The sequence below is a fragment of the Pongo pygmaeus genome, chromosome 8 (genome assembly GCF_028885625.2).
Source record: "Pongo pygmaeus isolate AG05252 chromosome 8, NHGRI_mPonPyg2-v2.0_pri, whole genome shotgun sequence".
Taxonomy (NCBI): domain Eukaryota; kingdom Metazoa; phylum Chordata; class Mammalia; order Primates; family Hominidae; genus Pongo; species Pongo pygmaeus.
The window spans coordinates 112,315,256-112,331,916 of record NC_072381.2 but is presented as its reverse complement, the minus strand read 5'-3'; the positions used below and the strand labels follow the sequence as shown (position 1 = coordinate 112,331,916).

General features: G+C 42.6%; 1 protein-coding gene across 5 annotated transcripts in view; it reads left to right on the top strand.

Moving 5' to 3' along the window:
* Positions 1 to 16,661, top strand: part of SORCS1 (sortilin related VPS10 domain containing receptor 1) — a 589,960-nt gene that overhangs the window by 195,916 nt on the left and 377,383 nt on the right. For all 5 annotated transcript variants that reach the window (XM_054503115.1, XM_054503113.1, XM_054503114.2 and 2 more), the window contains exon 2: positions 12,926 to 12,993. In XM_054503115.1, the coding sequence (XP_054359090.1) occupies positions 12,926 to 12,993 (68 nt within the window). The remainder of the gene's footprint in view (positions 1 to 12,925; positions 12,994 to 16,661) is intronic.

Genomic DNA, 16,661 nt, shown 5'->3' with positions numbered 1-16,661 from the left:
CATCCCCACAAAACCCGGGTCTAGTCCTAATCCTAGATCTACTTCTCTCAACTCTTCCATCTCCAAACTGGCCCAGTCCAGTCCTTCCTTCTGTACCTAGGCCTGCTTCAGGGACAAAATCAGCAAATGATATATTAAGATTATTTTTTGCTCTCAGATATTCCTTATTCAAGAACTGGTTCTTCTAAAAGTATAACCTACACTATATGTGAAATGAGGTGGTTGGAGTTAGATGGAGTTAGATAATCTTTCCAGTCCCTTCCAATTTTAAGTTTCTTTTAAAAGAATAACAAAATGCTAAATTTTTATACCCACCCACTAGCCATGCCATTGTAAAGAATTAGAACTAGAATCACATGGAAACATTTTGGTTCTGTGACTAAAAGACAAGGAATATATAAAAATCACTTAACCTCCATGGGATTTTTCCCTAACAGAAAGTCTTGTTATTTATTAATACATTTTACTTGGAATTTTAAGATGTTACCTAAATTTTAGTTTCAAGCCAGATTTTTTTTAAGTTTTGAATTTCCTTTTAGGCAATTGTGTCTCACCATACCTTAGCACTCAGACAAGGCAAACAAAAGATCTGCTAATAGAGAAGTCAGTTGTTATTGTTGATTGACTATAATTTCTTAAGAGAGTAAAATGTTTTTCTTCCTCCCTTGCCTACATTAAGACTTTCCCATAGTAAAAGATAAGATCTAATACTTGCTTATTGACTCTCTCTGGTGTTTTATTCTTGTTGCTTTTGTTAGTTGTACTTTATGGTAAATGAGAGGAGATAATGAAAAAAAAAAGTTAAAAGCTTGCATTCTTTTCAGTTTTTATTCCAGTTTCTTATTGAGGTTTATGTTCTGACACTTGGAACACAGTAATATGCATAGCATTATTTATTAGCTTCCTGCAAGTGTCTTGTGTTAACCTTGAAAAATAATGCTTTTTAGAATTGAGTTGACTTCTTCAGACCTGTGAATAAACAGCATAAAAAAACAAGATGGCGAAGTGGAAATGGAAAGACTTGCTTCATTTCTTCCTATTGAAGCTACATATATAAAGGCATAGGAACAGAAGGGCCCCTCATCGTTAACACACAGTTTGCTGCTTAATGGTGTGTTCACTTTGTGTGTGCGTTCTCACATAGGAAGAATCTTAATATTTAGATAGTGTCTATAATTCAGACAGATACTGATTTGAGAGCATGGAAATCTGTCTTTCTCAGATCATCACATCAGGGAAGTTGGAAGAGAATTTCTCCAGCCCTTACTTCCCTTCCATCTCGCTCCTACAAAACCTGGGTTGTATCCTTCTTAAGTATTGGCACATCTTTTCTCTTTTTTTTTTTTTTTGAGACGGAGTCTTGCTGTCTCCCAGGCTGGAGTGCAGTGGCTCACTGCAAGCTCCGCCTCCCGGGTTCACGCCATTCTCCTGCCTCAGCCTCCCAAGTAGCTGGGACTACAGGCACCCACCACCACGTCTGGCTAATTTTTTTTTTTTTGTATTTTTAGTAGAGACGGGGTTTCACCGTGATAGCCAGGATGGTCTCAATCTCCTGACCTTGTGATCTGCCCGCCTTGGCCTCCCAAAGCTCTGGGATTACAGGCGTGAGCCACAGCCCCTGGCCTTTTTTTTCTTTTTTTTTTTTAATAGACTTTCAGAGAGAAGATAATACAATAAATATTTCCTTATTGTTTTACAGCTCTAAACTGAGAATTCTGTGCATTGTTTGTGTTTGTGCAGCTGTGTATCAGGTGAGCTAATTTGAGTAGGTACTAGCTTAAAGAAGGTTGGATGTAGTCTCTCTTCCCTTCTAAGCACTGGAGGGGAATGAGAACAGGGTTTATAGTTTGTTTCTTTAACTATAAAACAATGGGCTTGCGCAAGATATGCTACGTGGTTTCCTCCAACTGCAGCTCTGGAGACAACCACGCTAAGTTGCCAGCTTCTCCCCCTGTTCCCTGGCCCCAGTTAATTTCAGGTCTTGAAGCCTTGGCTTTGGGTCTGTAGGCCTGTTCCATTTTTCTATTTTACTATCCATATGTAGAAAGATCTTGTCTTGAATATGCATTTTCCTCACATTTTGTATAATTATCTCATCTTGCTACTCTTTTGGGATTACATTGGTGCAGCTATTTGGTTTTTTTCTAGAAAAAATATTTAATTTAGCATCTCCCTTATTTTCCTGGTTTAATGTAAAAGAAAGTCAAAATCATTTGGGGCTGAATAATTTACCAAGAGGAAGAAGAATATGCAGTGGTCAGCTATGTACTATATATGGATATATATTTTGAGAATTATCCTCTTTTTATTATTCAAAATAAAGAACAGGAGAAGGAGGTGGCAGAGGAGGAAACAGGACAAGTGTCCTCAGTCTCTCTGGTTTGGCAATGTGAAATTAATAGATTTTGGAGGGAGTGCATTTTTTATTTTTTTGAGTGGATAGCATCTCTGAACTTGGGAAATAGAAGAACCTGTCAAAGGTTAAATGTTGTATTTTCAGGATTTGCATCGAAAAGCAACTTAAGTCTAGTGGATTTGACAAGTTTAGTTTTGTTTACTAAATATAAAGACCTGACTCTGACTATAGTCTGATAGTTTGGTTTAGCCTTATTATAAGCTTTTTTTTTTTTTTTTTGGCTTGTTACTAACAGGAAGGAACTTAGCTTTCAGCAAAGGGAGAAAACACATGAGTTCCCTTGAGTGAGAGCTGCAGTATTTCTCACATGGCAGCTCCTGGGACAGGAAGAGTCCTGCAACTCAGGTGCAGATTTTATGTCTTAGCTACAAATGACCTCTGGCTCTGTGGGGAAGCAGAGTCAGGAGGGTATAGCAAATTTACAAAAAGTTTTTTGCCCTTCACGAAGCTCTCCATGTGCTACAATTTGCTGTGTCTAATGTTGATTCGGTTATCTGTATGTCCCTAGCTCTGTCTGCATCACTGTTGGTTGGCTTGCCTTTTAATTTCCTCAGGGGGGATGCAGAGGCTGTTTCACTCATTCAATTTCAGCGCCATGCAGAGGATTTTACATAAATAAACATGACATTAAATTATGTGTGGGCTACTACAAAATATAAAGGGCATTTAGGGATTAAATACTTTTCAGAGGCAAAAATCCACTAACTGCTTTCTGGATGCTTTCTTGTACCCTAAATTAGTCCACTGTTCCTACTGTTTTTTCATTTCGTCAGGTATGTTTGTCTATACCAGATTACTTTTGTCTGTTGACTTCACATATTCATGTGTGAGTGTGTGTGGTGTGTGCGTGCATATGTATTTCTATCACCCTTTCAACTCTCCTCTGGAGCACCTTGATCCAGCTTAGCCATTATTGATTTCTTTCCCCTTTGATAACTCAAAAAGAGTGTAATTATGCGTTCACTTAAATCTAAATGATGATACTGTAAAACCATCTGTGGAAATCTGCAGTTAGCTGCAGGCGCATTCGCTGTCAGGAACCCCTGATCTGGCAGCAGCCAAGTTCTCCAGTAATTTAAATGGAAGGATCAGTTCCTGAAGAGTATTTTACCAGGGTTCAAAATTTTAAAAAATGTAATAATTAAATTTTAAAATGACCACAAAATGCCATTGACTTGAGGTCAGTAAAGAGTAAAAACTCAAGCATGTCTATTATCAGGAAAATATATTCCAGCAATGTCTAGAAGAAGGCAGAGTGAGAGAAGGGTTTGTGATTAGTATCATGTCTGACAGATAACAGGGCTTCAATAAATGTTTTTGAAATGAACAGAAAGTGAGGGCATTTCAGTGGTTCTGCCTTGCATCTAGTAATCATCATACCCATATTAGACAGGAAACCAGAGAGGAAAGTTTAGCACGGGGATTAGGATTCCATATGTGATGTGACTTAGACTTCAAATTACTAGCTCAGTAATTTAACTTACTTAGCTTCTCTGTGGCTCAATTTCATCGTCAGAAAACAATGAGTTAATTGAAATTTCTTGATTATGATATCTGGCACACAGAGTAGACTTCAAATAGACGCTACATGTTAGTTCAGGATTCAGGTGACTTACTGAAAATCACACAGTGGTACACCCTAGTATTTGCTACTCAGCAGCCATTCCCCACTCTTTCTTTGCTGGCAGAACCCACCTCTGATCATAGTAAATGTCAAGTGGAAATACCAGTTCCTTGTTTTCTCCATCTTTATTGCAACCGCGTGTGGGCATGTGGCAGAATCATGGTTGGTGAGGGTAAAGAGAGTTTGCTGGCAGGGCTTTTGGGAAAGAGTTTCTTCCCTAGGTAGAAAAAAACACAACAGAAACCACAAAAACCCATGTATACACCAGAGGCCCTTCTTTACTCTGCTGAATATAGCCACATCTTCAGGTGATGAAAAGAAGTGTTATGACCGCTTTGCAAACATGAGGGTAAGTAGCACTGAGTGCTGACACTGTCAGAGAGGACACGTGGATATTGCTTGGGTCCTTGAGGACATTGTTGAGCTAAATTAGTCCTGGAACTGATTAAACTCTGGACTTCCTGCTATATGACATAATGAACCACCTATTGCTTGAGTCACTATCAGCATTCTGTTTCTTGCTGCAAACGGCATTCTACTAGATCTGGTGGCTAAACCAGGAGTCAAAATCTGGTCTTGGCCAGGCATGGTGGCTCACACCTGTAATCTTAGCACTTTGTGGGGCTGAGGCATCAGGATCACTTCAGGCCAGGAGTTAGAGTCCAGCCTAGGCAACATAGCAAGACCCTATATCTAAAAAAAAATTAGGCCTGGTGCAGTGGCTCATGCCTGTAATCCCAGCACTTTGGGAGGCCGAGGCGGGCAGATTAGGAGGTCAGGAGATCGAGACTGTCCTGGCTAACACAGTGAAATACCGTCTCTACTAAAAATACAAAAAATTAGCCAGGTGTGGTGGCAAGCACCTGTAGTCCCAGCTACTCGGAAGGCTGAGGAAGGAGAATTGCTTGAACCCAGGAGGCAGAGGTTGCAGTGAGCCAAGATCGCACCACTGCACTCCAGCCTGGGTGACAGGGTGAGATTCCAGCTCAAAAAATTAAAATAAAATATTAGCCAGGCATAGTGGCGTGTGCCTGTAGTCTCATCTACCCAGGAAGCTGAGGCAGGAGGATCACTTGAGCTCAGGAGTTCAAGGCTGCAGCGAGCTATGACTGCATCACTGCACTCTAGCCTGGGTGACAGAGTAAGACCTTGCCTGTAAAAAAATAAATTAAAAATCAAAATCTGGTCATCTTCTGGTTCCAAAGCCTTTTCTGTTTTGAGCAGAGCACACTACCAGCCTGATATTTAAGGTCCTCCACAATAGTGCCAAAGCCTATCTCTGTGTTCTGATATTGTGTGGGTCCCTACTCATACTCTAACCTTCAGGTAAACCAGAAGACTTGACCTTTTCTTAATGCTCTCTGAGCCTTCTCCCTCAGTTCCTTTCCTTACAGTACCCTTTGTATACCTCTCATCTTCATCAGAATCACACTCAACTTCTGGGGTTTGTCTTAAATGCATCCTTTTCTAAGAAATATCTCTTGATTACATCTCTCTTACTTGCTCCTTGAAAGATAGAAACACTTTCCTCCTGCTTCACATCTTTTTTCCTCATATTTTGTAAGTACCTGTGTATGGGTCTGCCTCTCCTAAGACTGAGCTTTTAGAGACTCATATCAAATATCATTCCTTGTTTTGTATCCTCAAAGCATGTATTTTTAAATTATTGCCTTTTAACAAAGCTTAATAAATGTTTATTAAATTAAATCTGCAGAATTTTGGAGCTGAAAGTTCTTTTCTTCTAAAGAAAGCTCTTATTTTCTGAAAATTATGGAAGTTCTTATTCTTGGATGTATGGCCCCCTCCGGATTCAAGAGATGAGTAATATTATTAAAGTTATATTTATTGTTTTATGCCCATAAGTTGTATCAGATCATATTCTTAAAGGATTCTTGAGTCCCCAAAAAAATGAGAACCTCTGTTTAAGTTGGAAAGTCAAATAAATACTTAGCCAAAGACACACAATCTGGAACATGCATATTTTAAAGAAAACTAGTGCTGTGAGTTTGCTTCTTTTCCCTAAAATTGGAGTGCAAAGAAAACAATCAAAAACAAATTTCTGGCCAGGTACGGTGCCTCACACCTGTAATCCCAGCACTTTGGGAGGCCGAGGCGGGTGGATCACAAGGTCAGGAGATCGAGACCATCCTGGCTAACATGGTGAAACCCCGTCTCTACTAAAAATATGAAAAATTAGCCGGGCATGGTGGTGGGCACCTGTAGTCCCAGCTACTCGGGAGGCTGAGGCAGGAGAATGGCATTAACCCAGGAGGCGGAGCTTGCAGTGAGCCGAGATCGCACCACTGCACTCCAGCCTGGGCAACAGAGCAAGACTGTCTCAAAAAAAAAAAAAAAAAAAAAAAAAAAATAAATTTCTGGCCATTGAACACTCCTCTCTTATTTTATCCAACTCTTTGATTCTCATGAAAGATTACTCCAAATCTCTTCAGGCTCCTTATTATTCTCTTCCCCCATATTTGCTTTCCTCAGGATCTGTAAATACATCTAAACAATTGGTCTCTAGCAAGCTGCTGAAATAAGCAGAGAGGTGGCTGTCTGAGCTTGGACAATGAAAAAACACTAAGGCCTGCTGTAAGATGGTGGGAGCAGGACAAAGGTGGCCAGCATCAGCACCACCCAACATGCCGGCGTCTTCATGATGGTTGTTCCCATGCTCACCCAAGCCAGACTATGGCCCACCCCAGGCAAGAGCAATTATGACCATTAGTATGGCTAAGTGCTGTGGAGTCTTCCCATGTGTTACAAGAAGCACCTGCCCATGCCATCCCTGAATCACTAGTGGTTGAGAGGAGTACAAAAGAAATAGTGCTGTTTTATAGACTAGGACCTAGTCATCTACGTTATTCAGGATTTGGAAATATAGACCATAAGGAATGGAAGACATTTTGGGATTGTGTACTCATTAATCCTAAGCCCATACTTTTGTTTCTTTTGAGATTCGATACTGCTTCCACAGTTGGACATAGAGGAAAACAAGAATGCGAATTATTATTAATTGAAGAGTGAAGAGATATGTCCCCATTTTCTTTTTCTTTTCTTTTCTTTTTTTTTTTTTTTTGAGATGGAGTTTTGCTCTTGTTGCCCAGGCTGGAGTGCAATTTCGCGATCTTGGCTCACTGCAACCTCTACCTCCCAGGTTCAAGCAATTCTGCCTCAGCCTCCCAAGTAGCTGAGATGAAGGCATGCACCACCATGCCAGGCTAATTTTGTATTTTTAATGGAGACGAGGTTTCTCCATGTTGGTCAGGCTGGTCTTGAACTCCCGACCTCAGGTGATCCTCCCGCCTTGGCCTCCCAAATTGCTGAGATTACAGGCGTGAGCCACCATGCCCAGCCCTGATATGTCCCCATTTTCTAAGATGTCCTTGGATGAGCAGTAGGCAGGCTAAGTACCCTTACAAATCCACTGACACCTCCCCAACCTCCTGATGCAAAGCAGGTGAACCCCACAACTAGGGCTTAGCCTGGGAGGGTTCTTGACTTCACTCAGGAGAGAATTCAAGAGTGAGCTGATGGTAGAAGAAAGCAGGTTTATTAAGTGGCAATGTACAGCAGAATGGCTACTCCTTCCAGAGCAGGGCTAACCCATAGGCAGTGTGCCCAGAGTAGCAGTGTATGGGCTGTTTGCTAGCAATATTTATACCCACTTTTAATTACTTGCAAATTAGGGGGTGGGCTATTCACAAATCTCCAGAAAAGGAGTGGTAACTTCCAGGTGTTGCTATGGAACTTCTCAACTGTCATGGCACTGGTGGGAGTGTCTTACGCTAAGGAGAACAGGGAGGGCAACTGGAGATTGCCTTTGGCGCCATCTGCTAGTTCTGCAGGTTTCTTCATTTCACCCTGCCAGGACCAGGAAATAAGTTCCTCCAGTCTCTTGCCTCACTTCCATCCCATTTCTGTGGGGTGAATTCTTCAGTAAATAAAAAGAGGAAGACACTATATTTTTGTTTTTAAGAAAAGAAATGGAAAATTCCTAGGCTTCTATTTAGAAAAGCATAGAAAAATTTCGGTTCTCTCCAATCTACTACTTAGTTAATACACAAGTTTTCAAAAGTTGCTGTGTGTAGAACCAGATTACCAGGAAGGTGTTCTCTGGTTCCTTAAATGTTTAGGGTTTCATTTCTAAATTATATTTTATGTTAATAATAAAAACCATGCTGTCATAGTCAAAGGTGTTACGTGACTGATAATTGGCATAGGAGAGACTGCCTGTCTTATGCTGCTGGCAGGTTAATTCATTTCAATGCATACCTGTAAATAAGGCTTCTTGCCCCTACCGTTTTGATACAACAGAATATTTTTCACTGACTTTTGGTAATTTATAGTGGAACAGTCTTATTAGTCATCCATATACCAGCATCTGTTTGTGAATGCTTTTGTTCTGTAACCCAGTGCAGAAAGAGGTTGGGGCTAGAAGGGAGGAATGTAATTGACATTCTCCTCTCACAGAGTCCTTTGTGATGGTTTCTCAACTCCATATCCAGAGGGAGCGAGGGCTAGAGTTGATGGAATTATTCAGTAGGAGCTTTGTAAGGGCCTGAGCAAAGGGTCACTAATAGTTTGGGAGCCCGGGTTATGAAAATGTGGCTCAGTGCTGTGGGAGAAGAAGCCCTTGCTCACTCCGTTGGACTCTCTCCCATTCCTGCACAGAACCTGACCTGGCACTGTTTCTGGCACCCTTCTACCCTCCAAGGAATGGGTGATTTGAGAACAGCAGCTTGGTGAGTGGGCACCGGCATCCTCTCTCTAAGTATGGACTGGCCGGGCGCGGTGGCTCACGCCTGTAATCCCAGCACTTTGGGAGGCCGAGGCAGGTGGATCACGAGGTCAAGAGATCGAGACCATTCTGGTCAACATGGTGAAATTCCATCTCTACTAAAAGTACAAAAATTAGCTGGGTGTGGTGGCGCACCTGTAGTCTCAGCTACTCGGGAGACTGAGGCAGGAGAATTGCTTGAACCTGTGAGGCGGAGGTTGCAGTGAGCCGAGATCACGCCACTGCACTCCAGCCTGGCAACACAGCGAGATTCCATCTCAAAAAAAAAAAAAAGAAAAAAAAGAAAAAAAAGTATGGACTAAGTGAAGTTCCTCCCAAAAGTTTTGTAAGTGATAGATGTGGCAAGAAGGAGTCACAGTGAAAGAAGTACAAATGTCATGTGCTGACAGCAAGTCCTAGACTGGCGAGGGGGATACTTGAAGCATGTCACTGTGGAAATTCCAGAAATAACTGGATGCTGAGGTCCTGGTATGGCATAGGTGGAGGTTATCAAGTCTTAGATAATTTGGGTCATAGCTATTTAAAGATAATATCCTAAGATTTAGGGAGGAACCTTAAAAAGCTAGTACCATATTGTGACCACTTGTTTTGAATCAGGGATGTTTTAACACTATATAATGAAAACAAGATACAGAAATAAATGGGGTGCTGATGGATATGCCACTTTGTGTGGGGGTATATGTGTTCATATGCATTTTGAGATGTATATGTGTTCATCAAAACAGCTTTGCTTTTTGATTGAACTTGAATACTCTACACTTGAACTCAGAGTTTTTCTATACATGAAAATTGTGTGCTGAATGAATAAAAATAAATTATGTGTATATTATTTAAGCACATACAACATTTCACTTAATTGAAAAGTTCCACGGAAAGCTGGACGCAGTATCCTGCACCTTACTCCCAGCTACTAGGGAGGTTAAAGTGGGAGGATCCCTTCAGCCCAGAAGTTGAGACCAGACCGAGCAATAGAGCGAGACTCCCATCTCAAAACAAAAACGAAAGCAAACAAAACAGCTTCATTTTGCCCCATTTTGAGTTTGAAAAATACAACAAAAACGACAGAGAATAAAATCAGAATAGGGAGGCAATTTCATTTTTTCACATTTTCTCATTTAAATGTAGTAATTTTGCCTCTGGATCCCTTAACAGAAACTGATTTGTTAAATAGTATTGCCATAACAGAAAAGCAAACAAACAAACAGCAAAACATATCTAACATAAGGATGCATCGTTGTTCAGTAATAAGATGGTAAATAATGCACAGAGGCAGTGAAGGGAAAAAAGAAAAAGAAATCTCAAATAATTGATTGAAAACATAACTAAAGGTTAGCAGTTCTCCTTTCTTGCTCTCGTTCTGAAAACAGAAAGATTAAATAGATTGATTCAAGCAGATATGCTTTCAAATGTCATAAAGGACTCCTCTTCTGGTGCTGTATTGATAAACTGCCTGAGTGTATCACTGGCATTTCAGTTTTACTAGCCCTGCAAGAAGAGGCAGGGAGCGGTCTCTACCTCCCTGCCCGCCTGCCCTGGGATTGCTTAAACAATTTCTGTGTGCTTGTGCGAGTGGCTCCACACCATTACATGCTGGGTTAAAGGGTTCCTTCTCCGGGGCGCCTTTGAATTCCCTCATCACAAGAATGGGAGACACAGCCTGTGACCAGCTGAACTTTATTATTTAGTTTACTGCGGTCTTGTATCAGGAGAGCAACTACCTAGAAATGCATTATGCCCACACCCCTATTTTCTTGGTGGGGGATTTATAGGCTTATTCGGCAAAATTGTACTGAGGTGGAGGAGCAACATCATTCTGTGTCTTCAAACAAACAGCCACCCTGCTGCCACTGATCAGCGTTCCTGGGATGGCAGTGATTGAAATTTAGCACTGAGAGCGACTTAATTGACACATGGATCTGTTAAGCATATGCCCCCGCCACAGGCATGCCATCTGATGTGTCCATAGGGTGCCCCGCACCTCACACATGCTAAAGAAGCAAGTTTTGAACAGGACCTGGAAGGAAGGAAGCTGTGCTGTAGTTTAGGAGAGGGGTGGCCTTAGATGACAGGTACTCTGGGATCTCTGCCTGTTTTTAAGTTACTGTGATTTTTTTTTTTCCTTGAACTCAGAACAAACCTAAGGTCAGGGAGTTCCAGTTTGCTTGCTGTGAAATTAAAAAAAAGTTAAGAATGTGTTCACTGATGCTTGTGCCTTCAGTAAATCAAACGCTGTGCTAGTAGAGTGGAACTTGGACTCAGCATTCTTCAGCAGCTTGCAGCCCCGGAATTTAAGGTTAGAATGTTCTGTGTTCACTGTGCGTAGAACTGATCCCTTGGCCTTCAGAGAAGAATTCAGGAAATCAATGTCAACATTTTTCTGCTGAGTTGGAAACAGCTGGGCTGGGCCAAATCTTCTAGGTTATGAGTACCAGGAGGAAAATACGAACTTCGACAGAAAACTGAGCAAACCCATAATGTTTTCCCCTTACGTAAGAAGAGCAAGTAAAAGGTGGAGAAATCAGTGGTTAGGAATACACACTGCTCTGTGGAATCTTCGCAAGTGTCCTTGGGCTCATGTATTTCAAGTAACCAGGTGGACTCGGTTCATTGTTGCAGACACCAGAAGAAGCTGTCTTCCGGAGCAGCTGTGATGGGAAGGGTTTCGGTGTGACTTGAGAAGGGGTATATAGCTCTATCAACTTCCCTTTTCTTTCATGAGGCTTCTGTCCTAACTGGATCACGGACTCATAGACTGAATCTGTTTTGCTTTGTGTTCTCTTCTGGTATCAGACAAAATCCTGGGCTCCTAATAAATGTTTGTTGAATTCTGAAAGAATGAAATAGTTTAGGTTCCTCTGGGTAAAGTTGGAAATAGTGCTGCTTTCGATTTCAGAGGAGGATTTTCTGTGAAGCGAATATAGCTTAAATTCAGCATTCCGCAATTCTACGGCTTCTTTCCTGAGACCTGTTCCTAATTTTTGATTTTCTCTGTTTCTTATGGAGGGTTCCATAAGAAATATATTACACAGTAATTATCTGGACCCCATGAAATAGATTTGCTCCTGTTAAAATGCTGTTGTTTAGCCCTGCCAATGTGGCTTCTATTTAATGGCTTTCCTAGAAATTGGAAGTCAGAAGAAAGTTAAAACCAAGCTCACATAGGGCAAAGGGAAGGAATTAATATTTAAGAATCCCATGCTAGGCCAGGTGCAGTGGCTCATGCCTGTAATCCCAGCACTTTGGGAGGCTGAGGTGGGCGGATCACCTGAGGTCAGGAGTTCGAAACCAGCCTTCCCAACATGGCGAAACCCCATCTCTAAAAATGCAAAAAATTAGCCGGGTGTGGTGGTGGGTGACTGTAATCCCAGCTACTCGGGAGGCTGAGGCAGGAGAATCCCTTGAACCCGGGAGGCGGAGGTTGCAGTGAGCCGAGATCGTGCCACTGCACTCCAGCATGGGCAACACGAGCCAGCGAAACTCCATCTCAAAAAAAAAAAAAAAAAAAAGCCACACATGCTAATAGATATGTAATTTGTATTTATTTCCTAATTTAACTTTAAACAGCAATTCTTTTGGGAGATAGCATTACTCTTCATCCCCCTTAATAAATGGGCATACTGACATTCTTTCAAATAATTCTTTGCTGTCTCCCAAAAAGCTGGTAGCTAGGCACATTGGGTAACATGCTCAATGCGCCCAGCTACTAGGGCTGGAAACTAATCATTGACCTTCCTTTCTCCCAGGCATCTGCTCAATGAGTACCTGAGTGGTGTGCATATTTGGCAGCTCTGCCAGCCTTCCCTAAAAGCGTTAAACCCACTAGGGAAAGAAATGCCTGCAGGAGCAGGTAACCCTTGCTGCAGGGTGACAGGGAGAAAGGTGGGGAGAATATAGGCCTAAGCAATTCAGTGGAAGGCAGAAAGACATGCCAACCCTTCCCCAGTCAGTGCGGCAAATGCTCTCACAATTCATTCAATTATGTTAAGCACCTATTAAAGGAATCCTAAGCCCTCCCTTGGGCCATTTCAGTTCTAAGAGATTGTAATTGTTTGAGACTAACCATGATTTCTTCTTTTGCCTTCAGGTGATTCTCATTTTGACAAAGCTCTATGACTATAACCTGGGGAGCATCACGGAGAGCTCGCTTTGGAGGTATGTAGATAAATGGAGCTAATAATTACCGTGTTATTTAAGCATGATGCCTGCTACTGCTGTCCCACTCACTTTTTCCTGGCAGGAAGATTCCTGGTAATGTGCACTGCTTGCTTTCTCTCTTTCTTCTCTGTTTCCTTTAGTGATGCGCTGGGCTTTATCTCCAGGCAGGCCAGAGCTTTACTTTCTTTATAGACCCCTTCTTTTAGTCATCCAGATTCTTTTGCTAACCTGTACAATAGGTTGTGTTTATGCACCGTCTCACTGACCTGTGTGAGTTTATTGGAGCAGAAGTGAGACTGGAAGTCTCTTTGCAGAAGAATCAGCAGCCTCTAGGTCTGCAGAACGAGGCTCTCTACCAGGGAAACATTTTTTTTTATTTTTTGAGACGGAGTTTCGCTCTTGTTGCCCAGGCTGGAGTGCAATGGTGCGATCTCGGCTCAGCGCAACCTCTGCCTCCCAGGTTCAAGCGATTCTCCTGCCTCAGCCTACCGAGTAGCTGGGATTACAGGCATGCGCCACCATGCATGGCTAATTTTTTTGTATTTTTGATGGAGACAGGGATTCTCCATGTTGGTCAGGCTGATCTTGAACTTCCAACCTCAGGTGATCTGCCGGCCTCAGCCTCCCAAAATGGTGGGATTACAGACATGCACCACTACGCCTGGCTAATTTTTTTGTGTTTTTGGTAGAGACAGAGTTTCTCCATGTTGGTCAGGCTGATCTTGAACTTCCGACCTCAGGTGATCTGCCGGCCTCAGCATCCCAAAATGCTGGGATTACAGGCATGAGCCACCGCGCCCGGCCCAAGGCAACATACCAACTTCCCTTCCGTGGTGGTCCTGCCGCTCACCAGCAGCACAGGCATCATACCCACACTCATGCACACCCTTATCTTTGGGATTCACCCTGTATTGCTTCACACATATAAAGTGTGGAAATGATACAGGATTTTTTCAGTGCCTCTTCGCCAGCCAGAGACCTCCGCAGCTGGCAGTGCCTCTGCTTGAGTTTTGCTTGTGCCCACAGGGCTTGCTCTGCCCACTTGGCCCATCAGGCTGCACTCAGCTCATACTACTGGTCCATGTCTCATGCCCGCCAAGGGCAAACCAGGTGTACCAGCTGCTGTGGTGGGGGTGGGCAGCTCCAGGCATTGGCTCTGTGCAAGGCTGTGGCTGGACCAGGTGTACGATAAGGGGCTTCCGCCTTGGGCGCTGGTGTCTGGACGAGGGGAACGCAGTGGCGCCCTAAAAACTCGGGGACACCAGCAGTCATGGAACTCCAAAGGGGGTGTTACAGCATGACATAGCCCTGGCTTGGGGAGCTGAGGTCGGGGCCCCCAGAAGGGTCACAGCTCTTCTCTCCTTCCCACCAGCGACAGTGTGGCAAATGGGGTGGGAGTGGGTTTCAGCTCATTCGTGTTACACCTCGTTCAGTCCCACTGCTCTGCTCTAGCTCATGGCTCCTAGCCTGCCTGGCCCAGCCCCACTGCTACTTCCTGTTGTGTGGGGCAGCTGCCTGGCACCAACAGAGGACAGGAAGGCTACAGTGTTACAGCTCCTTTCTCACTCGCTGTTTGGTGGGTCCCAGGTTATTGTCCTGCATCCAAGAAGAATGAGGTTATACGGACAACTGGAGAGTGATCAAGGCAGAGAAGAGTTTTATTGAGTGACGGAACAGCTCTCAGTGGAGAGGAGACCCAAAGTGGGGAGTCCCTACCAGAAGGCGGGTAGTCCCAACGTGTGGCTGAGGGCAGGGTTTTTATAGGCTCAAAATGGGGGAGGTGCAGGTCGTAGGTAGAAAGAGAAAAACATATTGGGTCTCGGAGGAGTTTCCCATCCATGATTTTGGACCCGTGGTAGCCCAACTGCCCAGTCATGCTGGTATTCAAGGAGCTCCTTTATGCTAAGGGATTTGTACCTATTCATTTGAAAAATTATCATGATAGTAGTAGAAGGCCAACAAATTCCTAGGCAGATAGGGACAAGTCCCCAGTGAAACCCAACCTTCAAGCCGTAAGACAGCCTGAAGCCTGAAAACCAATCTGCCAGTTCTGGGTATAGTCCCTAGTTACAGGGATGTAACTGAAAGTGTGGGAAGTTTGGTAGGGGACTTAATAAAAGTATAATTTTTTGTGCATTAAGGAGCCAGCACCGACTATATTTCTTCAATTCTGTAACCCTTCATCATAATCTCTGTAACTCTGAGCAACTTCATACTTCCCTGATAGATTTCTCTAATGGATCTCCATGTATAAGAGTAAAAGCCAGCATTTTTTTCTGCAGTGCATTTTCCATATAAAGTATAGTCTGCATATTAGAAATTTAATAGATAATGCAGTTTTGTCTCACTGGGACAGAGGCTTACGCAGTCATAACTCTTCACCTGCACAGTGGAAAGAGCATGCTTGCAGGGCCTGAGGAGCAGGTCGCCCCAGACTGTGGAAGCTCAGGTTCAGTATGCTTTTCTCTCCATGAAGGGGCATTGTTACTGATGGCCCAGTCTAAGAAGAATGTCCTTTTCAAACTTAGTGGAAAGGTTTAATTTAAAAAATGGCATCACATTCCATTAGTATCAGGCTTCCCTTCTGAAGGAGCAGTCTACTTGGGTGAAGTCTGGGAAAGTGTGGTGAGAATGACCTGCTGGCTTCTCAATCTTAAGATGAATTTCACTGAAGGATGCATACTGTCGTGCACTGTATAATGCCATTTTAGTCAATGACACCATATACAATAGTGGTCCCATAAAATTATACTGTATTTTTCCTGTACCTCTTTTGTTTAGATATATTTAGATACACAAATACCGTGATGTTACAGTTGCCCACAGTGTTCAACACAGTAACATGCTGTACGGATTTGTAGTCTTGGAACAATAGGGTGTACCTTACAGCCTACGTAAGTAGTGTGCTATACCTTTGAGGTTTGTGTAAGTATACTGTATTATGTTCACACAATGAGAAACTCACCTAACGTCATGTTTCTCAGAATTCATCCACCTCATTAAGTGATACATAACTGTGTATATACATATAGTCAGCCTTCCCTGTCTGTGGGTTTTAGATCTGTTAATTTAACCCGTCTTGGATCAAAACTGTTGGGGGAAAAAATTAAAAAACAACACAACACTATCACTGATACAAGTAAAAAATACAGTATAGCAATTATTTACATAATATGTATATTGTATTTGGTGTTACAAGTAATCTGGGAATGATATTAAATATACTAGGGAGAAGGTCAGTAAATCATATGCAAATACTACACCATCTTCTATCAGGATTTTGAGCATCTGCGGATTCTAGTATTCATGGGGGGTTCTGGAAACAATCCCCTCCAGATACTGAGAGATGACTGTGTATACACACACGCATGCACACACGCACACACACACACACTATACCCACAGATACATAATGTATTTTAAAAATATACACCTAATAGTAATTTGCCATATGTCATATACTGGTGTGACTACTTCAGGTGTGTGATATATTAGAAACTGGTAGTTTTATTTATTTTAAATTATTATTATTATTATTTGAGACAGAGTCTCACCCTGTCACCTAGGCTGGAGTGCAGTGGCATGATCACAGCTTACTACAGCCTCAAACGCCCAGATAAAAGTGATCTTCCCACCTTAGCCTCCCAAGTAGCTGGGACTACAAA